This window comes from Kogia breviceps, chromosome 8, assembly GCF_026419965.1.
Source record: "Kogia breviceps isolate mKogBre1 chromosome 8, mKogBre1 haplotype 1, whole genome shotgun sequence".
In the NCBI taxonomy this organism is placed as follows: Eukaryota; Metazoa; Chordata; class Mammalia; order Artiodactyla; family Physeteridae; genus Kogia; species Kogia breviceps.
Genome location: NC_081317.1, coordinates 41413219 through 41439868, shown reverse-complemented (window position 1 = coordinate 41439868; position 26650 = coordinate 41413219). Strand labels below are relative to the sequence as shown.

General features: G+C 39.3%; 1 protein-coding gene across 1 annotated transcript; it reads right to left on the bottom strand.

Annotated features, from left to right (window-relative positions):
* Positions 1-1153: 1153 nt before the first annotated feature.
* LOC131760794 (zinc finger C2HC domain-containing protein 1A-like) lies at positions 1154-26579 on the bottom strand. Its single transcript, XM_067041063.1, is given in 2 exon segments — positions 1154-1960; positions 26373-26579. Coding segments are annotated over 2 exon segments (1014 nt in total).
* Positions 26580-26650: the final 71 nt, after the last annotated feature.

Genomic DNA, 26650 nt, shown 5'->3' with positions numbered 1-26650 from the left:
GTCTTCTGCCCACTTTTTGATAGGTTGTTTGTTTTTTTGGTATTCAGCTGTATGGACTGTTTGTATATTTTGGAGATTAAGCCCTTGGCAGTCGCATCGTTAGCAAACATATTCTCCCAGTCTGTAGGTTGTCTTTTTGTTTTGTTTATGGTTTCCTTGCTGTGCAAAAGCTTATAAGTTTGATTAGGTCCCATTTGTTTATTTTTGCTTTTATTTCTTTTGCCTTGGGAGACTGACTTAAGAAAACATTGCTATATGTCAGAGAATGTTTTGCCTATGTTCTCTTCCAGAAGTTTTATGGTGTCATGTCTTATATTTAAGTCCTTAAGCCATTTCGAGTTTATTTTTGTGTATGGTGTGAGGGAGTGTTCTAACTGCATTGATTTACATGCTGCTGTCCAGCTTTCTCAATACCATTTGCTGAAGACACTATCTTTTCCCTATTGTATATTCTTGCCTCCTTTGCTGAAGATTAATTGACCGAAGGTGTGTGGGTTCACTTCTGGGCTCTCTGTTCTGTTCCATTGATCCAGATACGTTTTTGTGCCAATACCAAGCTGTTTTGATTACTCTAGCTTTGTAGTATTGTCTGAAGTCTGGGAGGGTTATGCCTCCAGATTTCTTCTTTTTGCTCAGGATTGCTTTGGCAGTTCTGGGTCTTTTGTGGTTCCATATAAATTTTAGGATTATTTGTTCTAGTTCTGTAAAAAATGTCATGGGTAACTTGATAGGGATCACATTAAATCTGTAGATTGCTTTGGGTAGTATGGCCACTTTAACAATATTAATTCTTCCAATCCAAGAGCATGGGCTATCTTTCCATTTCTTTGAATCATCTTCAGTTTCCTTTATCAATGTTTTATAGTTCTCAGCATATAAGTCTTTCACCTCCTTTGTCAAGTTTATTCCTAAGTATTTTATTTATTTATTTATTTATTTATTTTAGGTTGTCAGGTATTTACTATATACAGTATATGTACACACACATATATACACACACACATTACACAGCCAAAGGATTATGCTCCAAAAACTGTTGAAAAAAGTATTATGAATGATTTTAGCACAAAATCACTAAAGGAAGTGCTCTAGATGTCCAAGCAGCAACAGTCATAAAATTCTGGACTTACCTCTTTTTCTTTCTGGATTTTGTTCACAGAATCATTCTTCGAACGCCACATTCACAGCAGAACTTTGCCCATTCTACGGGGTATTTAGTCCCACACTCATGGCAGAATTTTGGTAAGTGTCCCACTGAATTTCCTTAAATGCCTTTAATGTTTCCACCATTAAGTGAAGAGACATAGTCTCCATCTGGCCTGGCCACGTAGCTCTCAGTATATGTTTTTCTTTTGCTTGCAAGCATACTTGAGGCAGGATTTCTAGCCAAACTAGGTGGTGTGGAATTTCGAGGTTTGATGTTAGCTCCTACATGAGGGACTGCTATCCCTTTATGGGAGGGAGACAAGGTCTGAAGTTTGTTTCCCAAAGAGCTGCTAACTGAAGACACTTTACCTGAAGGAACACCTACAACAGTTTTGCTAGTGCCACTTGGCTGTGGTAATCGTGAAGATCCTGATGAGGTGGCTCCAGGAGAATTGGACTTTTTAAGTGCAGGAGGCTTATACTGTGTCCGAGAAGTCGATTTTCCTTTGGTATCAGTAGAAAATTTGCCTTTATTACTAATACGTGCTGCCTGTTCTTTACAGAAATTTATATGTCTATCAGCTGCATTTTCATTAAATCTCCTCTGGCAATATGGACACTGAATATAATCAGGATCATAAGAAGGTGGAGGAGGGGGAGGAAGTTTGCCACCCTCTTTAAGGGCCTGACCAAGGCCTTTAGCTGCTCTTACGGTGGCTATGAACTCTTCGTGCTTTCTCCTCCAATTAGATGGCTTCTTTGGTGGTTCAGGCTTATTCAAGCTTCTCCATCCTTCCCTTAAATATTCATAAACCTAGGTTTAAGAGGTTTTACTGTTGGAATATCAGTTCCTTAAGCTCTTTGTCTGCTTGAATCAAAAGTCTTCCGTTTTTTAGTGGCCGTTTTCTGGCAAATAGGTCCATGTTTTTTTAATGCCACTGGAAAGAATGTTCTTCCACAAATCTTGCAAGGTAACAATTCTCCAACTTGGACACTTCCATTTTTGACATACTCCTACATATGTAACACTGTTCTAGGCACAAGGAGCTCCAGAGTAGTGTCTTTGGTCTCTAGGAAGTTAACATCTAGTACAGGAAGCCGAGATTCAGATGTCCCTCTTGCCAAGTCCCTGTTCGGGCGCCACTTGCCGCCAGCCGCAGCGGGTCCTCAAAGTGCAGCAACAATCGATGAGAGGGGGTAGGGAACTGAACGCACCAAGGTATGGGATCAGAAGGGCACAAGCAACTGATGGTTGCAAGGCCTATTTTATTTTTTTGATGCAATTTTATTTTATTTTTATTATTTATTTGGCAGCTTGTGGGATCTCAGTTCTCTGACCAGGGATTGAACCTGGGCCATGGCAGTGAAAGCCTGGAATCCCAACCACCAGGCCATCAGGGAACTCCCTGAGGCGATTTTAAAAAGGATTTTTAAAATTTTCCCTTTCTGATATTTCATTGTTAGCGTAAAGAAATGCAACAGATTTCTGTATGTTAATCTTGTATCCTGCTACCTTGCTGAATTTATTTATCAGTTCTGGTAGTTTTTGTGTGGAGTCTTTAGGGTTTCCTATATATAGCATCATCATTTTATTTTTTTATTTATTTTTATCGAGTATAGTTGCTTTCCAATATTGTGTTAGTTTATACTGTACAGCAAAGCGAGTCAACTATAGGTATACAAATATCCCCTCTTTTTTTGATTTCCTTCTCATTTAGGTCACCACAGAGCATCGAGTAGAGTTCCCTGTGCTGTACAGTAGGTTCTCATTAGTTATCTATATTATACATAGTATCAATAGTGTATCATCTGCATATTATGACAATTTTACCTCTTCCCTTCTAATTTGGATACCTTTTATTTTTTTTTTCTTATCTGACTGCTGTGACTAGGACTTCCAATACTATGTTGAACAAAAATAATGAGAATGGGCATCTTCGTCTTTTTCCAGATTTCAGTGGGAAGGCTTTCAGCTTTTCACTGTTGAGTATTGTGTTGGCTGTGGGTTTGTCATCAAAAGCTTTTATTATGTTGAGATATGTTCCCTCTATATCCACTTTGGTAAGAGTTTTTATCAGGAAGGGATGTTAAATTTTATTAAATGCTTTTTCTGCATTTATTGAGATGGTCATGTGGTTTTTTTCTTTTTTTCTGTTGATATGGTGTATCACATTGATTGATTTGTATGTTGAACCATCCTTGTGACCCTGGGATGAATCCAAGTTCATCATGGTGTATGATCCTTTTTAAGTGTTGTTGGATTTGGTTTGCTAATATTTTGTTGAGGATTTTTGCATCTATATTCATCAAAGATATTGGCCTGTAATTTTCTTTTTTGGTAGTGTCTTTGTTTGGCTTTCGTACCAGGGTGATGGTGGCTTCATAGAATGACTTTGGGAGTTCCCTCCTCTTCAGTCTTTTGGAAGAGTCTGAGAAGAACTGGTACAAGTTCTTGTAGAAACTTCATTTTCTACAAGAATGTAGAAAACTACATTTTCTTATGCCCCTCCCCAACATTTTATGATTTTGATGCTCTCTTTTATATCTTCATGCTGCTCATTATGATTATAATCAGTTTCACAAAAATTTTTTTTGATTAAAAAAACCTGTGTACTGGTTTATTTAAGTGATTTACTTTCTTTTTTAAAAATTAATTTTATTGGCATATAGTTGCTTTTCAATGTTGTGCTACTTTCAGGTGTACAGCATAGTGATTCAGCTATACATATACATATATTCATTATTTTTCAGATTCTTTCCCCATATAGGTTATTATGGAATATTAAGTAGAGTTCCCTGTGCTATACAGTTAGGTCCTTGTTGGTTATCTATTTTATATATAGTAATGTGTATATGTTAATCTCAAGTTCCTAACTAACAATCCCCCCCCCCACACAACGTTTCCCCTTTGGTAATCATAAGTTTGTTTTCAAAATCTGTGAGTCTGTTTCTGTTTTGGAAACAATTTATATCATTTTTAAAAAATGAGACTCCACGTATGAGTGAGATCGTATCATATTTGTCTTTCTCTGTCTTACTTCACTTAGTATGATAATCTCTAGGTCCACCCATGTTGCTGCAAATGGCATTATTTAGTTCTTTTTTATGGCTGAGTAGTATTCCACTGTATATATTACCACATCTTTTAAGTGATTTTTTTTTCCCATTGTGATTTTCTCTTTCTTATAGATTCTTGCTTCTTTTCTATTTAGAGAAGACCTTTCAATATTTCTTTTAGGATATGTTTAGTATTGCTGTATTCTTTTAGCTTTTGCTTGCCTGAAAAATTCTTTATCTCTCCTTCTATTCTAAATGATAATCTTGCTGGGTAGAGTACACTAGGTTGCAGATTTTTCTCTTTCAGGACATTGAATATATCTTGCTACTCCCTTCTGGCCTGAAATGTTTCTGTAGAGAAATCAGCTAATAGACTTATTGGGGTTCCCTTGTGATTAACACTTCGCTTTTCTCTTGCTGCCTTTAGAATCCTCTCTTTAACTTCTGACATTTTTATTATAATACATCTTGGTGTAGGTGTATTTGGGTTCATCTTGTCTGGGACCCTCTGTGTTTCCTGTACCTGGGTATCTGTTTCCTTCTTTAGATTTGGGAAGTTTTCAGCCATAATTTCTTCAAATATATTTTTGATCCATTTTTCTCTTCCTTCTCCTTCTGGGATCCCTATCATGTGTAGACTGGCTTGCTGTATATCATCTCTTAAGTCTTGTATATTGCTTTCATTTAAAAAATTGTCTTTCTATTTGCTGTTTTGATTGGGTGATTTCTATTAATCTGTCTTCCAGATCACTTATTCGTTCTTCTGCACTATTTAGTTTGCTATTTATTGCCTTTAGCTGGGTTTTCATCTCAGCAAGTGAGTTTTCTAATTTTGATTGGCTCATCTTTGTAGTTTCTAATTCCTTGTTACAGTCATCTGTATTTCTATCGATAGACTTTCTTAATTCCTTCAGTATTTTTATTACCTCCTTTTTGAACTTGGGGTCTAATAGACTGGAGAGGTCTGTTTCATTGTTCTTTCAGGGGAATTCTCTTGATCTTTTAATTGGGAGTGGTTTCTCTGCTTCTTCATTTTACTTATATTTCTCTGACTCTATGAATTTAGGAGAAACAGTTATCTACTGTGGTAAGGGCTGTTTTTATGTGGGAGCATCCCTGTGTAGCCTGCATGAGTCTAATGTTTTTGGTGTGAGGGCTATTTTTAGTATGGATGCCTTCCACAGCTTTCCTCAATGTGTGCTGGCTGTTGTCCCCTTGATGGGGGGTGTGATTGGTATTGTGGTGAACCACAGCCTGCACCAGATGTTGAATGGGGCCTCGTCTTTGCTCTGTGGTTGTCATATCCCTGTTGGGGGCAGGGTCTGCTCCCAAGCTGTGGGAGTAGGAGCCCCCAGATCTGGTTCTAAGCTGCAGTATGAGGTAGGTGGGACTGGAGCGCTCCCACTGGGAGAGGAGCCACTGAGTATTCCTCTGCAGGAGCTGTCCACTAGGAAGTGCACTCTGTGGTGTTGCCTGTCACTTGTTTTGTGTGCTCACAAAGTACACTGTTGTTGGCACTGTCCTTGGCCCCACCTTGAATGCTGGCAATCTGCCTGGATGTCCCTCAGGCGCTATGCTCACAAAGCTGCTGGTGCAGATCCGCTGACATCCAGCACCTCGGTCTCTTGTAGCTGTACACCTGCAACTGCCATGGGTGCTACAGGAATCAGCCCAGACCCCAGCCCTACCTCTGTGTGTGCAGGCCCACAAAGCCTGCCACTGCTAATGCTGGACCTTCTCCAGCTACAGGAGCACCAGTAATCTTCTTGAATGTTCTGCAGCCCCTGCACTTACAAAGCCACCAGCAGCGCAAATCTGCAAAAGTCACACAGCCACTGGGAATTGGCTCAGATTTCAGCCCCGATTCTGTGTGTGGGAAGCCTGCTGGTGCTTGTGTGCTCCCACAGCTCGTAGAGGTGGACTCTCGCCCACTGTGAACATGCAGAGAATGAGGCTACTAGGGCAGGGGCCCTGCCCCTCCCTTTGCATGCATGTTAACAATGCGACTTCTATGCAGGACCTGGGCTCCATCCTGTGCACATCCCTGGTTGTGGCCTGGACCACACTCCAGTCCCTTCACTTCTCTCCATGCAGCCAACTCCAGTCCTCTCCCCAGGTCTGTACGCAGAAGCCCAAGTTTCAGCACCCACTCCCCAATGCACACCAGCAGACATGTGTTTCGGGCTGAGGAGTGCAGCGAGGTGGCTGGGACTGTCTGTGCTGGTCTCTCTCTGTTCTGCCTGCCGCAAGCCAGCTGCTGCACTCTCCTCTGAGCCATTGAAGCTCCCTATCTGTCCTGGTTGATCTCCCAGCCAGTGAAGGGGGTTCCCAGAGTGAGGGAACCTTTCCCCTTTTACAGGTCCCTCCCAGGGGCACAGGTCTTGTACCAATTCCTTTTTTTCCTTTTGTCCTATTCGGTTATGTGGTGATCTTTCTTGCAGCTTTGGTTGTATGAGATCTGCCAACGTTCAGTAGGTATTCTGTGAGAATTGTTCCACGTGTAGATGTGTTTTTTTTTGTATTTGTGGGAGAAGGTGAGCTCCATGTCCTTCTATTCTGCCATCTTGATCTCTGCCCTCTGCAAATATTTTTTTGTTATTTGATGTTAATGATGATTTTTTTGCCATGCAGAAAATTTTGCATTTTATGTAGTCAAATTTATTAGCCTTAATATTTTGTCTTATGGCTTCTGTGTTTTAAGAAAACTTAGAAAGGTTTTGCTCTCTGAAGTTATAGAAGTTCTCCCCAATTGTTTAGGTACTCTTGGTTTTTTTGTTTTGTTTTGTTTTGTTTTTTGCGGTACGCGGGCCTCTCACTGTTGTGGACTCTCCCGTTCCGGAGCACAGGCTCCAGACGTGCAGGCTCAGCGTCCATGGCTCACGGGCTCAGCCGCTCGGCGGCATGTGGGATCTTCCTGGACCGGGGCATGAACCCATGTCCCCTGCATCGGCAGGAGGACTCTCAACCACTGCACCACCAGGGAAGCCCATCACAGTTTTATTTCTTTATGCTTACACCTTTGCTCCTTTTAGAATTTATTTTTGAGTAATGTTGCTAGTTGGTACTTGTATTAGTTACGAATTGCATTCAAGTACATGTAACAGATTTAATTATAAAGCAGTTTCTCAGGGGTTTTTGGATTCTGCTTAGGACAAAGGGAAGCTGGAAATAGCATTGCTTCCACTATTACAACAACAAAAAAATCACAAGACAATCTGCAAATTCATAACATTTTGGAATTTATCAGAGAGCTGATGTTCCAGGGCAATCTAATCTTAATCTTAGGAAAGACAGGTGCCTCCAAGGAGATATAGCACAGATGCACTTGCTTATTTGGGGCTAACTCCATCCCCGGACACCATCAAGCTAGTAAGAATTCAGCTATAAGTTTTAAGGAATCACTAAATGCCAAATATAGGCCAGTGTGAGAATACAGAAACTCTGGGAGCCACAAGTACAAGGGCAATTCACACTCATTTGCAGGCTCTTTTCCATGGACCTTACTATGTGTTCACAAGAAAGATTGGGGCAGCGTGAAAATCCTGAGAAAGTTTCCCTTGTGGTATACAGGCCTGTGGGAAAGGAAGGACAGCCACTGCAGGGAAAGGCATCAAGCCTTACCCAGATCCTTCTCCCCTATCTTCCCTATAGAACCAAAGCCTTAAGCCACTGAGCAAAGGGCAGTAAATCCTGTCATCGGGTAGCAAATCTTGTATTGGTGAAGACCAGCTACATCTGGAGAAAGGGGAAAAAAAACCCTACCCCTGTGGGACCCAGATCATTAGAGGTCTTCCAACAGAGTGTGGGGGTAGGATCATAAAGAAGGCCCTAACCGTAAGACCCGTGGGGTACAGTGCTTATCTAAAACTGATGCTGAGGGACTTCCCTCGTGGCGCAGTGGTTAAGAATCTGCCTGCCAATGCAGGGGACACAGGTTCAATCCCTGGTCCGGGAAGATCCCACATGCTGTGGAGCAACTAAGCCCATGTGCCACAACTACTGAGCCTGCTCTCTAGAGCCCGCGAGCCACAACTACTGAAGCCCGTATGCCTAGAGCCCATGCTCTTCAATGAGAGAAGCCACTGCAACAGTAAGCCCACGCACCACAACGAAGAGTAGCCCCCACTCACCGCAACTAGAGAAAGCCCGCACACAGCAATGAAGACTCAATGCAGCCATAAATAAATAAATAAATAACATAATTTTAAAAAAATGCCAAAACATGTGTCAAAACAAAAATCTACATATAACCAATTGGAATCAAACATAATAAACCAGTATTTAAAAAAAAATTAAACTGATGCTGAATCAGAAAAACAAAGAATGCCTCCCCTGCCCAGCCAAGGAGGCTTTTAAGTATTGAGTAACATGTAACAGCAGTCTACTGCTAAAATAGCATCAAGAGTATAGAGGGAGACATCTTTTGAGGAGCAGGCACTGTGGGAAGATGTAAAGCTGAGGGTGGGGTAGACATTGCCTGTGGACAACCAGCCTCAACCATAAATACAGGTAATGTTAGAGAAACTTGAAGCCTGTTATGCACTGACAGTATCCATAGCACAAACAAAACCCAAACATAAGTCAGCATCTCAGTAGCTTTATTCAATCTCTCACACTAAATCCTAGTAGAAGGAAAGGTGTGCCCATTTCCAGGCATACAAACTATTTACCTCAGTCTTTACTGCCTTGCAGTAGATGTCCAGCTTTCAACAAAGTATTATTATAAGGCATACAAAGAAGGAAGAGAAAAATCACACACTATTAAGAGACAAAGCAATTAACAGAATCAGATATGATACAGATATTGGAATTATCAGGTACGGAACTATGATTAATATGTTAAAGGATCTAGTAGAAAAAGTGGACAGACTTCATGATCAGATTGGTCAATTTCAGCAGAGATAAGAATGCTAGGAAAGAATCAAATGGAAATGCTAGAAATAGAAAAATCTGGTAACACAGATAAAGATTTCTTTTGTCTGGCTCATCAGTAATCTTGACACAGAGAAGGAAAGAATCAGTGAACCTGAAGATAATTCAATAGAATTATCCAAATTGAAACACAAAGAAAAAAGTGGAAAAAAAACACCCCAACAGAACAGAGTATCCAAGAGCTGTGGGACAATATCAAACAGTCTAACATATATGCAATTGGCATCCCAGGGGAGGGAGGGAGGGAGGAAAGTGGGCGGGGGAGAGAGAGAGAGAGAGAGAGAGAGAGAGGGAGAGAGGGAAAGGGAGAGAGGGAGGGAGGAAGAGGAGGAGAGGGAGGAAATGGGACAGAAGAAATATTTGAAGAAATAATGGCCAAGAATTTTCCAAAATTAATGACAGATATCAAACCACAAATCCAAGAAGATCAGAGACTACTAAGCAGGATAAACAACTAAAAACACAGCTAGACATATCATGTTTGAACTGCTGAGAACTAAAGACAAAGAGAAGGTCTTGAAGGCAGCTTGAGAAAAAAAGAAACATTACATAAAGCGGAACAAAGATACAAATGTAGCTGACTTCTCATAAAAAACTATGCAAGCCAGTAGACAGTGGAGTGACTCCTTCAAAGGGCTGGAAGGAAAAAAATGTCAACCTATAATTCTACATTAAGCAACAACAACAAAAATTTCAGATTAAAGAGAAATAAAGACTTTTTCAGACCAATAAGCTTTCTCTTCTTCATAAAACAGGAAATTGGCTGCCAACCAGTGATTCTCCCACTTCTTATCTAACAGAACCCCAATTTTTAAAAAATGTGAGGTAAAATTAATCATCTCAAAAATAAACCCTGTACTCATTAAGCATCAATACCCATTCAGTCGTCTCCCCAGCCCCTGTCAATCATTAATCTGCTTTCTATATCTATGTAATTTCTAATTCTGAGCATTTACTATAAATGGAGTCATATGATATGTGGCCTTTTGTGTCTGGCCACTTTCACTTAACATAGTGTTTTCAAGGTTTACTCATGTTGTAGAATGTATCAGTACTTCATTTTTATGGCTGAATAATATTCTATTTAATTGATACACTGCATTTTATTTATCCACTCATCAGCTGATAGACAGCTGGGTTGTTTCTGCCTTTTGGCTATTATGAGTAATGCTGCTATGAACATTCTTTATACAAGGTTTTGTTTTCAGTTATCTTGGGTATCTATGTAGGGATAGAATTGATGGGTCACATGGTAATTCTACGTTTAACTTTTTGATGAATCATCAAAGTGTTTTCAGCAGTGTCTGTACCATTTTACATTCCCACCAGCAATGTATGATGAATGCTGATTTTTACTCAGGGCTGCAATATGCCTAGTTCCTCAGGATGAATCATGATTGGTAAAAGCCAATTGAGGGATAGTATATTGTCAAAAATGACCATGTTAATATTTCCAGTGTGACATGCTTTTCCTGAAACTTGTCACTTGACCATCAAGAGATGGATTCTGTTTCCTTTCCCCTTGAAACTGGTTAGGCTTTTGTGATTCACTTGACAAACAAAAGATGGAGTAAGTAATGTGCGACTTCTGATGTTATGTCATAAAAGGCAATATGGCTTCTGCCAAGGTCTTTTTCTCAGAACATGTACACTTGAATTCCTGAGTAGCCATGTTGGAAGTCCAGAAGATTATGAGTAAGAAAGATTACATAGAAATAGAGTGAGATGCCCAAGGAGCCCCAGTTGTTCCAGCCCCAACTGATTATCTTCTCAACGCAGGTACCAGATGTGTAGATGAGTAAGGCTTCTGATGATTCCCACACCAGCACTGTCTGCAATTGTGGACAGATCCCAAACAAAACTGCCTAGCTGACCTCACCCAATCACCCAAACAATGAGAGGTAATAATAAAACACTGTAATTGTCTTTTAAGCCACTCACTTTGGGAGTGGTTTATTAATCAATAATATATGTCAAAACAATTGATCCCCTTTGCCAGATTCCCAGACGACTTTGCATCTAAGCATGGATATGTGGACCCAGTTCTGACTAATAAGACGAGGAAATATGCTGGGGGGCTTCTGGGAAAGAGTTCACTTTCTGATAAAAGAGACAAGATATGAGAGCATGCTTATAGCTTCCCAACCTATGACCTCTCACCTTCTGTCTTTGAATAAGAAGTTGGACTAATGCTTACATCTAGAGTAGCCATCTTGTGACCCTGATGTTTGATGGCATCAATAAATCCCTAAAGGAACTCTGGAACTTCCTGGGTTTGACTACATTTTCTGAGCCAGAGCACTTACATTCCTTCCAACTACTTTTCATGTGCATAATTCTGAGTTACATCTGTTTCCTAGTTTTATCTAAGATACAATTTTCAATTCTTATTTTCCTTGTTTTCAGGTGATTTTCTTTTTTCTTAAATTTTATTTATTTATTTGGCTACGTTGGGTCTTAGTTGTGGCATGCAGGATCTTTTGTTGCAGTGTGCAGTCTCTTCGTTGCGGCACTTGGGCTTCTCTCTAGTTGTGGCATGCAGGTTTTCTCCCTCTTGTTGTGGTGTGTGGACTCCAGGGCACGTGAGCTCTGTAGTTTTTGGCACACGGGCTCTCTCGTTGAGGCATGTGAGCTCAATAGTTGTGGTGTGCGGGCTTAGTTGCTCTGTGGCATGTTGGATCCTAGTTCCCTGACCAGGGATTGAACCCACGCCCCCTGCATTGGAAGGTGGATTCTTCAGCGCTGGACTACCAGGGAAGTCCCTGAGGTGATTTTCTAGAAGAAACCTATTTATTCATCATCTTGAAACTGATCAACCTTATTCATAACAAGAAAATGAAAATTAAAACAATGAGGACTTCCCTGGTGGTGCAGTGGTTAAGAATCTGCCTGCCAATGCAGGGGACACGGGTTTGAGCCCTGGTCTGGGAAGATCTCACATGCCGCGGAGCAACTATGCCCGTGTGCCACAACTACTGAGCCCGTGCTCTAGAGCCCGTGAGCCACAACTACTGAGTCCATGTGCTGCAACTACTGAAGCCCACGCGCATAGAGCCTGTGCTCTGCAACATGAGAAGCCATCGCAATAAGAAGCCTGTGCACCGCAACAAAGAGTAGCCCCTGCTCGCTGCAACTAGAGAAAGCCCGCACGCAGCAACAAAGACCCAACACAGCCAAAAATAAGTGAATAAAATAAATAAATAAATAAATAAAATAAATTTCTAAACAAAACAAAACAAAAAAACCCAATAAGATACCACCTTCATTTTTCAGATTGACAAAAATAAAAATGTTTGATTATAAAATATGTTTAGGAAAGGTGTGGAAGAGGCATTCTTACATGCTGCTGGTTGGAACATAAATAGGAACAAACTTTTGGAGTGCCATTTAGGAGTACCTGTGGAAATGTATAATGCTAATGCTCATAGCCTTTAACCAAGCATTTCCCTTTCTAGGAATTATTCTAGCTAATAGATAAACTCACAAAGACTTACGTGTAAGGGTGTTCATTGCATCATTATTTATAATAGTGAAAGAGTGGAAACAAGTTAAACATGAGGCTGGTTGAATAAATTATGATCTATCCACACAATGGAACTATACAGCCATTAAAAATGATGAGGTAGGTATATATGCTCTTGTACATAAGTGAAACAAGTGTATATAGTTTCCTCTCATTTTTATAAAGAAAGAAGTATGGGAAATATACAACATTATGTATTTATATAAATTATAATATTTATTAGTACATTTATATTACAAATAAAATATAAATAAATATAAATATGATGGGGTGGTTAAGGGCCATCTTGGAGGCTGGCTACAAGACAGGCAGATGAATTCTATCTCTATTCTCCATCTCTAACAGATTGTTATGAAGCACAGTGTTTCTGTTTTGCCTGCCCAGAGACGTCCTGGCATGGCTAAGTGACAGTTGGGCTGGTTCTAAAATGCACCACCTTATATTTGCTTTCCAGTCGTTCCTGCCTCATTTCCCTTTTCACTCACTCTCCTCAAAAGGAATTAGTACTTAAGTTTTCCCTGGGCTCTGTTTTCTAGAGAACTGGAGCTAATACAAAGTGTATAACTTAACTGTTTCATGATAAAATATTTAAAGGGGGGTGGGGGATAGAGAAAAGAAAGTGCTCTTAAGATATGCAAGGGCTCAGTGTGTTCCATCCATGTACTATCCTCCTGAGAAAACTCTTGAAAGTACTGAGAGAAGAGAAGTCATGGTATAAAAGAACTGCCAATGGGCAGTGGACCCATTTAAACAAGTTTCCTTTTCCATTTCATTCTTTTCTCTTCAAAATCACTATTGAAATGTCCAAGGAAGTATAAAAGTAGGAGAAAATTTATTTCAGTACAGGAAGGGCATTTATATTTTGTGAAATTTTAGCAAGATACAGTGCAAATGTGTCTAGACTGAAGGGAATATTAATCAGCTTTCAATTTCATGAATAGAGAAGAGAATCTCACCTGGAAAATAAGTAGATGAAAGTCCCCCCCAGAACTCTTCCACAAATCCAAGATCAGAATAACAGAGCTGGGAGGGAGAGTGGGCTATGGGATAGTAGGGAGAAAGAACAAAATGAACTTGGATGCTGCTCCATGGCCCAGTCCTGTAGCAGCTCTCACCATGGTCTCTCTTGGCATTTCCACAGAGAAAGATACCTCTAGGCAAATCAGGAACATTGCTGCAGGCTCCCCAACAAAGAGTTTTGCCTCAGCTAACTTCTGATTGCCACAACTATCACAGGGAAAAAATAACCACTAACTACATCAATGAATATGGTGGGCCCACACTTTTTTTGTGCCAGGTGAAAAATTATGCACTTTATTTACACAAATTTGCATTGAATACTTGCGTTTAAAAATCAGTCACACTTTAACATAACAATTACCTATAATAAAGGCATGCTTCATGAAAATGTAGTACAGTTTGAGTATCAAGCTGCTTGTTTTTGTAAATAACGTTTTATTGGAACACACTCATTTCCATTTGTTGAGTATTGTCTATGGCTGCTTTCTTGCTACAAGGGCAAAGTTGGATAGATGCAGCAGAGACCCACGAGTCTAAAATATTTACTATATGAAAAATGTGGCTTACAACAGCACTATAGGTAAAGGCAGCCTGTGAGAAACAGTTTCAGTAATGATATATTCTCTCACTTGTATTACACATCTTCTCTAAGCCCTTGGGCAGGTATATACCTTGTGCTCAAAGACTTTATATCTCTAGGTATAAATGCTGTATAAAAGGTTTTCCTTCATCAAAAATTACAAATCTTTTGGGACTTCCCTGGTGGTCCAGTCATTAAGACTCCACGCTCACAATGCAGGGTACACAGGTTTGATCCCTGGTCGGGTATCTAAGATCCCACATGTCCTGCAGCATGGCCAAATTAAAAAAAAATTTACAAATCTTTTGTAAATATTTTAATCCTAGCCTGACACATGGCATTGCAGTTCTACAAAATAGTGAGCTCTGTAAAGCACCTTTAGGTTAGCACCAGTTTTTATACTGAAGAAGAGACAATTTAATACAGAATGAGAAAGGTTGAATTTTGAGCACAGAAAGGGGTAAAAACCCCTCCAGAGTGTGCATTTTGGAGGATTATTTACAACCATATTATACCCTAATGTTCACATTGGCTTCTTGCTCTCACTTCTCCAGATAACTGCAGAAATGAGTATTTTAAGCTATTTAACAATTTCTATTCATCTGCATCTATCCCTTGGAAATATGAAGGCCACAAATACAGTAAGTCCCCTACATACGAACCTTCAAGTTGCGAACTTTCAAAGATGCGAATGTGCATTTGGCTCCTTGTTGGAACTGTGCCATCAAAGTCAGGCGTGAGTGGAATTGCAGTTTGCCCTCCATCTCCTATTGCTGACGATCCTTCAGCTCTACCATCTCCCACCTCCTCTCCCTCCTCCATCCAGTAGCTCTTCTTGCCTGTTCACTCAATGCCAGCCCCTGTATGCCAGATGTTGTACTGTACTACTGTACTTTTCAAGGTACTGTACTGTAAGATTAAAAATGTTTTCTTTATTTTTTGTGTTTGGTTGTTTTTTATGTGTTATTTGTGTGAAAAGTATTATAAACCTATTACAGTACAGTACTATATAGCCGATTGTGTTATTTGGGTACCTAGGCTAACTTTGTTGGACTTATGAACAAATTGGACTTAACAAACTCACTCTCAGAATGGAACTCATTCGTATGTAGGGGACTTACTGTAGGTTTTTTTTTTTTAAAACTTCAGTTTATTTATTTATTTATTTACTTACTTACTTACTGAGTGGCGAGGCATGTGGGATCTTAGTTCCTTGACCAGGGATCGAACCTGTGCCCTCTGCAGTAGAATATATATATAAATTATAATCCCCTGATAAGGGGTTAACATCCAAAATATATAAATAGCTCATACAACTCAATATCAAAACAAACAAACCTACTGATTAAAAAAATGGGCAGAAGACTGGAATAGACGTTTTTCCAAATAAGACATATGGATGGCCAACAGGCACATGAAAAGATGCTCAACATCACTAATCATCGAGAGAAATGCAAATCAAAACCATAGTGAGAGGGACTTCCCTGGTGGCGCAGTGGTTAAGAATCTGCCTGCCAATGCAGGGGACATGGGTTCAAGCCCTGGTCCCAGAAGATCCCACATGCCGCAGAGCAACTAAGCCCGTGCACCACAACTACCAAGCCTGCGCTCTAGAGCCCGCGAGCCACAACTACTGAGCCTGCATGCCACAACTACTGAAGCCTGTGTGCCTACAGCCTGTGCTTCACAAGAGAAGCCACCACAATGAGAAGCCTGCGCACCACAACAAAGAGTAGCCCCCGCTCCCCACAACTAGAGAAGGCCCATGTGCAGCAACAAAGACCCAATGCAGCCAAAAAACCAAAAACAAAACAAAAAAACTCCCATAGTGAGATATCACTTCACACCTGACAGAATGGCTATCACCAAAAAACCACAAATAATAGATGTTGGCAAGGATGTGGAGAAAAGGGAACTTTCATACACTGCTGGTGGGAATACAAATTGGTGCAGCTGCTGTGGAAAACAGTATGGAGGTTAGTCAAAAAACTAAAAATAGAACTACCATATGATACAGCAATTCCACTTCTGGGTATATATCCAAAGAAAACAAAAACACTAATTCAAAAATATACATGAACCCCAATGTTCATAGCAGCATTATTCACAATAGCCAAGATAGAGAAGCAACCTAAGTGTCTATCAACAGATGAATGCATAAAAAAGATGTGGGACCTATATATATATTATTCCATTATTATATATATATAATGGAATATTAGCCATAAAAAGGGATGAAATTTTGCCATTTGCAACAACATGGATGGACCTGGAGGGTATTATGCTTAGTGAAATAAGTCAGACTTATTTATAAGTTTAACTCATAACTAAGACTTACAACTTAGTGAAATAAGTTATATATGGAATCTAAAAAATAAAACAAATGAATGTATATAACAAAACAGAAACAGACTCACAGATATAGAGAACAAACAGGTGGTTACCAGTGGGGAGAGGGAAGCAGGGAGGGGCAAGATAGGGGTATGGGATTAAGAGATACAAACTACTATGTATAAAACAAATAATCTACAAGGATATATTGTACAGCACAGGGAATATAGCCAATATTTTATAATAATTTTAAATGGACTATATAAAAATTTTAAATCACTATGTTGTACACCTAAAATTAATATAATATTGTAAATCAACTATACCTCAAAAAAATAGGTGAATTCATACTTTGTACCATACACTTGGATAAACTTCAAATCAATGGAAAATTTAATTTTAAAAGATCATTCATAAAAAGTTCACACATGAAAATACTAGAAGACTACATGGAATAATTCTTTTAGAGCCTTGGAGAGAGAAAAGTGTAATTAAGACTATGAAACCATAAAATAAAGGATTAATTTATTCTACTATATAGAATAACTTCTGGGGCTTCCCTGGTGGCGCAGTGGTTGAGAGTCCGCCTGCCGATGCGGGGGACACGGGTTCGTGCCCCGGTCCGGGAAGATCCCACATGCCGCGGAGCGGCTGGGCCCGTGAGCCATGGCCACTGAGCCTGCGCGTCCGGAGCCTGTGCTCCGCAACGGGAGAGGCCACAACAGTGAGAGGCCTGCGTACCGCAAAAAAAAAAAAAAAAAAAATAGAATAACTTCTGAATGGCATAACACACAATAAACAAAGCCAAAAGACAAATTACAACTTGGAAAAAATTGCAAATCTTATTACAGACAAAGGCTAATCTCCTTTACACATAAAGAGTACCTACTAACCTAGTAGAAATAACAGCAAAGAACAGACAGTCCATAGAAAAAGAAATACCAATGACTTTTAAAACCATGAAAAGATGCTCAAACTTATCATAACACAAATGCAAATTAAAATCACATCACAAAATCCAGATTCATAAAATCCAAAAGTTTGACAGCACATGCTTTTGGCAAGTTGAAGAGAAACCAACATCTCTTACTTCTCTGGCGGGAGTACAAAATGTTACAGTACCTATGGAGAACAATTTTAGAAATATTATAAATTTCAAATACATTTTCCCTTTGACCCAACAAATACAACTCTGGGAAGTACTCTTACATTTAATTCCGTCTTGGCAACAGCTTTTCAGAGGACTCAGACTAGCACCTATCCTTTGTTTGGGAAAGCTGCAAAAAGTAAGAATATACATTCATATTTGCTTGTATTACATAAAAATATATTAGAACAGTATAGATGAAAATAAGTTAAGAGAAGCAATAGAAATGGGGTTGCGGGGAGAAAGCAAGACTTTTGGAACCATGTGAAGGCATTTTCTATGCAAAAAGTAAATTTAAAATACTCCTCTGGTAACTCTTAGCGAAAGATTTTTTTTTTTAAACTTTCTATCATGGAGTTATTATAGACTCATGGGAAACCGCAAACATAGTACAGAGGTCCCCTGTACTCTTCTCCAATTTCTCCCAATAGTTATGTTTTACGTAATTATGGTAACATATGAAAAGCAGTAAAATGACACTGATACAACGTGTGTGTGTGGTCCTAAGCACTTTATCACATATGTAAATTGGTGTAACCATCACTACTACTAGGAGAAAAATTTTGATTGTACATTATGGAGGGAAAGATGTTAGGAATTTAGGCCTCAAACTCATAATGACTTGCTTTAAAGAAAGCAAGTGCTACATCTCTCCAACATTAACGTTGGTTGAGGTTTAGTCAAATAGATCAATAATATGTCCTTGTCCTCACTCTCATTCTGAGATTGGCTGAGGCATGGTAGGCTTTGAGATAAAAAGCTATACTTTATCATGGAAATTCATCAAGATAATTACCATTAAATAACAACAGGTGCTAAATACCAAGAAAGCTCATTTCATAGCTGATCCTCAATTCTGAACATTAAATCAGCCTTAACTTACGAGATTTCAGCTCAAATTTCAACATTTATATAAGAGCCAGTTATAATGAATTAAGTTAAACTCTCTATGAGACTGATACCTAGGATCAGTCAACAACACAAAAAGGCCTTGCTAGTGGGAATGTAAACTGCAATGACTCCTTAGGAGAAAAATGTGGCTATGGATATCAAAGGCTTATAAATGTGCCAACTTCTTGACTCAATAATTCCACTTCTAGGAATTTATCTTAAGGAAATAACTAAGTGTATATAAAAACTTTATTACCTAGTATGATCATCAAAAGAAGTCATTAAAGGATACACTAGAATATATTCACTTAATGTGAAAGTAGGCAGTAAGGAAGAAAAGAACAAAAAAGATATGAAACATAGAGAAAACAAATTCAAAATGGCAGAAATAAATCTAACTGTATCAATAACAACATTAAATGTGAATGGACTGTGTAACAGTATCTTAAATGATAAGAAGGCTGACTCTGTGGCCCCTCTGTTTGATCTGGCTGCCCACTATACAACTTCAAACCTTGCCTCAAAATACAAACTTATAGTCCTGAGGGTGAGCTTTTCTGTTTCACTTTGACCTTTACTGACTTCATCCAAAAATCCTTCTCCTCAAATGGCCTGTCTGCAGACTTCCTGCCATCAGAATTCTAATAGGTCCCTGATTCAACTGGAACAAAACTTTGTTCTCTCACCTACCTGTCCCACTCTCTCAGTGTGTTTCTTTGTAGTGTATCTCAGGGGACATGCATATCCCATGCCCTAGCAGTGAGCCATCTAAAAACATTATCTATTTTTCAAGTACAAAAGAGGCCCCTGGGGAATCTGGAGTATGTTCAGGTTGACAAGAACTACATTCCAGGTGGTGACAAATATTAGCATCAACTCAGCTGGATGTGTATTAAAGACTCCTTGCGAAAAATACCCTAGGGAAACTGGAGTAAAGAGCAGATCTTTTAGAACACTTGGTATGTTCCAGATAAACACTTTTTTTTGATGTACCAAGAGGTATTAAGTCAAAGTATAATTTCTTAGTGGGGAAGTCATATCTTACTGAATTCTAAAAGGAAAAGACATGATGGAAACTTAAATGCATATTACTAAGTGAAAGAAGCCAATCTGAAAAGGCTACATATTGTATGATTCCAACTATATGACATTCTATAAAAGGCAAAACTGTGGAGACAGTAGAAAGATTAGTGGTTGTCAGGGGTTAGGGAGGAGGGAGCAATCAACAGGTGGAGCACAGAGCAGTTTTAGGGCAGTGAAAATACTCTGTGTGATACTATAATGGTGGATACATGTCATTATACATGTATATACATTTGCCCAAACCCATAGAATGTACAACACCAAGAGTGAATCCTTATGTAAACTATAGACTCTGGATGATGAGTTGATGTAGGTTCATGAGTTGTAACAAATGTACCCCTCTGGTGGGTAATGTTAATAATGTGTGAGGCTGGTGGGGGGGCCACAGGGGGTATATGGGAAATCTCTCTACCTTCCACTCAATTTTGTTGTGAACTTAAAATTGCTGTAAAAAAATAAAGTGTATTAAAACAACAACAACAACCCAACAGGCCACTAACATTCTGGATTCAGCATATTCTGAATCAGTTAAGAGGCCAGTTAGGTCAGAGAAAAGCAAAGGGGTGAGGTGTGGAATGTGAAGACAGGAGTTGAAGAGGGGGCCAGGACCTGTTTCTTTTGAAATTAAGGCGCTTGGCAGTACGAAGCATGAGTGGTTCTATTATTCTACTGGGTGTATCAAGCAGGGTCAAGAATCTCACCAGACTGTCTAAAATTAAAAGGGCCTTCCTCAAAGAAAATGCTTTAGGATGAAGAGATGGCCAGAATGCAATTCGCAATTGAAATAGGCACCTTTTACACTCTTCACTGGTCGGTAAGGGTTGGCTCCTTGTAGTAGACCTTTTAAGTACTAAAACAAGATATACATTTTAGTGCTGTAGTAGACTCTTCAGTACTACAAGATAAATACTTTAGTGCTGGGGAAGAACAATACACATAGTCCAAAGCAATAATATTGTATATGGCATTAGTATGCACTATCTTGATAAAATTTTCCTAAGCATTCTTTGAAAATGCATCTTTCACATAGTTGCTGTGAGAAATCTTTTTTTGTTTTTACAGATGCTGAGAGAGATGTTTTCTCTTTCTTTGGGGGCTGGTAAACTGGGATGACATAATCCTGAAACTGTCTGTAGCAATGTTCCTGCTGTCCCAGTTTGGCAAAACCCAAGCTCAGTAGGAGTGATGTTAAAGAAAAAAATTATTCCTGATACTTGTTAAGGAATGATAAGGCAGGCTTTATTCAGGGGTACTATCAGATAGGTTTGGGCATCACTACAATGGGATTTTGTAGTAGGGGAGAGAGATTGGGCTCAACTCCAAACATAACAAGGAAAAGTGGGAATTTATAGCTAAGGAGTAGGTTGGGGATAGATAAGGGATAGAAGATTACTAAGAGGAAACATAAGGTGTAAAGGGGGGTTCTGGCTAAACCAACTTAACAGGATTCTTGCTGAAGGCAGGCCAGGGAGATCAGACATCACTTGGGGGATGGTGGAAGATGAGGAACCTAATGAGATATTGAGGGTGGTCAGATATCAAGGATGGGAGATTCTGGTTAAACTGACTTAGCAGAATTCTTGCTAAAATTGGACAATGCAGGGATGAACATGGAAGCCCAAAAGTCTGGGCTTAGTTTAGAAGAGAGTTCAGTCGAGAAAAAGAGTTAAGGAGCGACTCTTTCTCTCTCTCTGTGAAGGGGGTCACAGAGAGAAAATCAGACCCAAGATTGGAGAGAAATTATATTTTTTGAGTACTTGAACTCAGCTCCATCCCTGGACTTCCCAACTTCCTGTTATATGAACCAATAAATGTATCTTCTTCCCTCAAATTTGTTTGAGTTGACTGTCATTTGCAAATCAGTTTATTAATCTGAAGAGGGAATTGATTTGATGAATAAGTTTGAGGTGATGGGAAGAAGATTTAAAGCAGTGAGTTAATGGCAAAATAAGAAAGTCTACATTTCCAAGCTAACACATGATGACATAAAATACACAAATTTCCCATATACCATCCCTACTATGTCCTCAAGTCTATAGGCTTAAACAGAGTTTATATAAAGGACAGAGAAATGTTTGTGAAATTAGGATTCCAGCATTGAACAAATTGGTAATCTTGGGCAACATAATGGCTGACACTTATTAAATATATTTTTTATTCCAGGCATTATGCTAAATGCTTTATATGCCTTATTTTAATTAATTCCTATTTCACAGGATGAGGAAACTGAGACTCAGAGGTAACTACCCCCAAGGACAGATATCTACTAATTACAGTTTTGGGATATGAACATAGATCTTTCTACTCCAGAACACATGCAATTAAAAAAAAAACAGATTTACTGAGACATAATTCACATATCATACCACACATACCAAATTCACCTATTTAAAGTATACAGTTCAATGCTTTTTGTATATTCACAGATATGTTTAACCATCACTACAGTTTTAGAGCATTTTTATCACCTCGGAAAAAAACTTCATACCTTTTAGCTATGTCCTCCCCACCCCTGCCCTAACCAAACACTAATCTACTTTCTGTCTCTATAGATTTCCCTATTCTGTACTTTGATATAAATGGAATCATATGGTATGTAATCTTTTGTGACTGGCTTCTTTCACTGAGCATTATGTTTTCAAGGTTCATCATAGCATGCATCAGTACTTCATTCTTTTTTATGACTGAAAAATACTCCATTGTATGGATACACCACACTTTGCTTACCCATTCATCTGACGAACATGTGGGTTGTTTCTGCCTTTTGGCTATTATGAATAATGCTGCTATAAATATTTGTGTACAAGTTTCTGTGTGGACATGTTTTCATTTCTCTTGGGAATATTCCTAAGAGTAGAATTGTTGGGTCATATGGTAACTCTATGTTTAATTATTTGAGGAAGTGCCAGACTGTTTTCCAAAGTGGCTGTACCATTCTACATTATCATCAGCAGTGTATGAGTCCCATTTTTCCAAATCCTTGTCAACACTTGTTATCTGACTTTTTGGTTTGAGCCATTCTATGAAGTGATAGCTCACTGTGGTTTTGATTTGCATTTCTCTGATGTCTAATGATGTTGAGCCTCTTTTCATGTACTTGTTGGCTATTTGTATATCTTTGAAGAAACATCTATTCAGATCCTTTGCCCATTTTAGAATTTGGTTGTCTTTTTGTTATTAAGTTGTAAGAGTTCTTTAAATACTCTAGATGCAAGTCCCTTATCAGATACATGATTTGCTAATAGTTTTCTCCCATTCCATGCATTGCATTTCACAATCTTTTAAAAAAATTTATTTATTTTTGGCTATGCTGGGTCTTCATTGCAGTGTGCGGGCTTAGTTGGTGGGCTTAGTTGAGGTATGTGAGATCTTAGTTCCCCAACTAGGGATGGAGCCTGGGCCCCTTGCATTGGGAGAGCAGAGTCTTAACCGCTGGACCACCAGGGAAGTCCCACATTTTCACAATATTGATAGTGTCCTTTGATGCACGGAAGTTTTAAATTTTGGTGAAATCCAATTTATCTTTCTTTTATTGTCTGTCCCTCTGGTGTCATATCTAAGAAATCATTGCCAAGTCAACGTCATGAAGATTTTCTCCTACGTATTCTTCTAGGAGTTTTATAGTTTTAGCTCCTATGTTTAGGTCTTTGTCCACTGAGTTAATTTTTGTACATGGTGTAAGGTAAGGGTTCAATTTCATTCTTTTGTATGTAGATATCCAGTTGTCCCAGCACCATTTATTGAAGAGACTGTTCTTCCTCATTGTCTTGGCACTCTTGTCAAAAATCAGTTGGCCATCAGTTGGCCATAGATAGTTTATTCCTGGACTCTTTTAATTCTATTTCATTGATGTATATGTCTCTCCTTGTACCAGTAACACACTGACTTAATTACTGTTGCTTTGTCATAAGTTTTGAAATTGGGAAAAGTGAGTCCTTCTACTTTATTCTTTTTTAGAATTGTTTTGGTTATTCAAGGTCCCTTGAAGTTCCATGTGTGTTTTATTTTTTTATTATTATTATTTTTTTTGCGGTACGTGGGCCTCTCACTGTTGTGGCCTCTGCCGTCACGGAGCACAGGCTCCAAACGCGCAGGCTCAGCGGCCATGGCTCATGAGCCCAGGCGCTCCATGGCATGTGGGATCTTCCCAGACCCGGGCACGAACCCGTGTCCCCTGCATCGGCAGGTGGACTCTCAACCACTGCACCACCAGGGAAGCCCCCATGTGTGTTTTAGAATCAGCTTGTCAATTTTTACAAAGAAGTCAGCTGAGATTCTGGTAGGTGTTGTGTTGAATCTGTAGATCAATCTAGGGAGTATTGCCATCTTGATAATGTTGTCTTCCAATACATGAACATGAGATTTAAAAAAAAATCTTTCTTTTCCTTAAATTTCTTTTTTAAAAAATAGAAGTATAGTTGATCTACAGTGCTGTTAGTTTTGGTATATAGCGAAGTGATTCATAAAAAAATCCTTACTTAGATCTTCTTTAATTTCTTTCAATAATTTTTCAGTTTTCAGAGTGTACATTTCACACTCCTTTTGTAAATTTATTCCTAAGTATCATTCTTCCTGATGCTATTAAGAATGGAAGTTTTAAAATATTTCATGTTCAGGTTATTCATTGCAAGTATATAAAAATACAACTGATTTTTGTATACTGAACTTGTAATCTGCAACCTTGCTGAACTCATTTATTAATTCTAGTCGTTTTAAGTGCATTTATTATGACTTTTCTATGTATAAGATCATGTGTTCTGTGAGTAGATATAGTTTTACTTTTTCCTTTCCAATCTGGATGCTTTTATTTCTTTTTCCTGCCTAATAGACCTGGCTAGAACCTCCAGTACAATGTGAATATAAGTAGTGAGAATGAACATTCTTTTCTTTTTCAAGATCTTAGGGGGGAAAGGATTCAGTCTTTTACCATTAAATGATGTTAGTGGTGATTTTTCGTAGATGCCCTTTATCAGGCTGGGGAAATTCCCTTTTATTCCTAGTTTTTTGAGTGTGTTTATCATGAAGGGTTGTTCCCTGGTTGCTCTTATGTCATGCTGGAAGACAGATGGATAATCCTGTGCCATGGGATTGCTCTTCATGATCAGCCAATGGCCTCTCACCTATTCTCCCCGCTGGTAGCAATGTGAGTAAGCTAGGGGTTCAGTCAACACTAAAAGATTATTCTAGGAATGTTGTGCTCATGGCCTAAAGAATTCAAGAAAAGACATGTTGGAGGTACATTGTTCTACATTTACATTATAAAATTCCAAAGGGTAAATTTAACAATATAGAAAACAAATTACCATTCAAACTTGACTATATACTCTGGGTAAGATTTGCATTTGTGCTCATCATTAATGAAACACTGTAGCAACCAATGAAAGAGTCTTTAGAAGCCTGTATTCACAGGTGGCAAGATGGATGATGTGGTGGCATAAGTAATGATGTAACTAGCATTAAATAAATGGTATTAGGAAACTAGAGAGGCAAGAAGACCTATATTGTTTCAAAACAAAAAGGTTCTGAAGTCATGACCTTGTGAGTAATAATACCATCATTACCTTTTTCTCATGTGTGAGATGTGAAATTAGCTAGGAATGATGCATCTGAAATAAAGACAAAAAGAGATGGTTCTTAGTACCAAGAATTTTATGTGCACTGATATGACAGCAAGCAAATATGTAAGTCCCACTTCTTTACCCATTACCCCAAATCTTCATTAATAAAACATACTTCACTTCATGGGGTCATGAATTTCATAATACATATTTTAATCAAATTGTTTACATAATCAGGGTCCTTGCAAAAACATTTACTTGGGATCCTGCATATTGTAAACATGGTCCTGCAGGCTGTACAGTAAAACCAACGGTTAGGAGTATGGGCTCTGGAGTCAGAATACCCAGATTCCACTTACTAGCTAGGTGACCTTGGACAGGTTGTTTAATCTCTCTGTGCCTCACTTTCTACATCTGTATAATGTAAACAATGAAAGTATGGTACTTCATGGTGATGTGAAGTTTAAATTATTTAATATGTACACTGTTTAGTGTGTGGCATTTCATTTAAAAGTGAGAGCAATATATAGCACTGTACTTACCTTATACTGTCTTCCCTACTGGTACGTTTCACGGTGTAAGGACAAAATGAGTTCCTCTTTATATTCCCCACACGATGAAGTGAATTGTATTTGTGACATAGAAATTGAATTCATCTGGAAACATGGGGTATATTAAAATGTAAATAAAATGTTTAAAAAATTTAAAAATAAATTTAAATAAAAAGAGCCTCAGCATATTGTTTGTATTTCTTTAGTTATTGCTTAATTAGTTGTTGGGGGGCTTCATGATTTTTAACTTTTTTTGTTACCCCCACTTTCTTCTGGATAGTCTGAAGGATAAGGGTGCTGCAGCAAAAAGTGGGCCACATCAGGGTACAGCTTTGCTGGTGGAGACAGAAGACCAATCATCTCAGAAAGCGGCGCACAGAAAAGAGCTGGGCCAGCCAAGCACTTTGTGAGGCTCATCTGGACCCTCCGCTGTGCGGTCCTACTAAAGTCTATGCCCTGATGCCGGGGTCGTGGGCCCGGAGGCCTGAGTGGGCAGCTGGCCTCGGTAGGAGAGGCTGGCTTCAGCTGAGGCCGCTGGGTGAGTCATTCTCACCTCCCCAGGCAGGAGCGGGCGGCCGGACGCTTCGCCCCGGCTCGGGCGGTACTGGTAGGTGTCGCAGCCCCCGAGGAGCCCCCTCCCGGGCCACCTCCTCCCGGCGGGCACTAACCCTGCCGCGGCGCTGGTGGGGAGAGCCCACTGGCACCCGGACCCACAGCTCTTCGGGCCGGGCCGCCGCTCAGCCGTCCTTTGGCGCCTCATTCCGCTTGCTGTCGCCCGCTGAAGCGCGAGAGAGGAGCGTGCCGGCTGAAGCGCGAGAGAAGAGCGTGGAG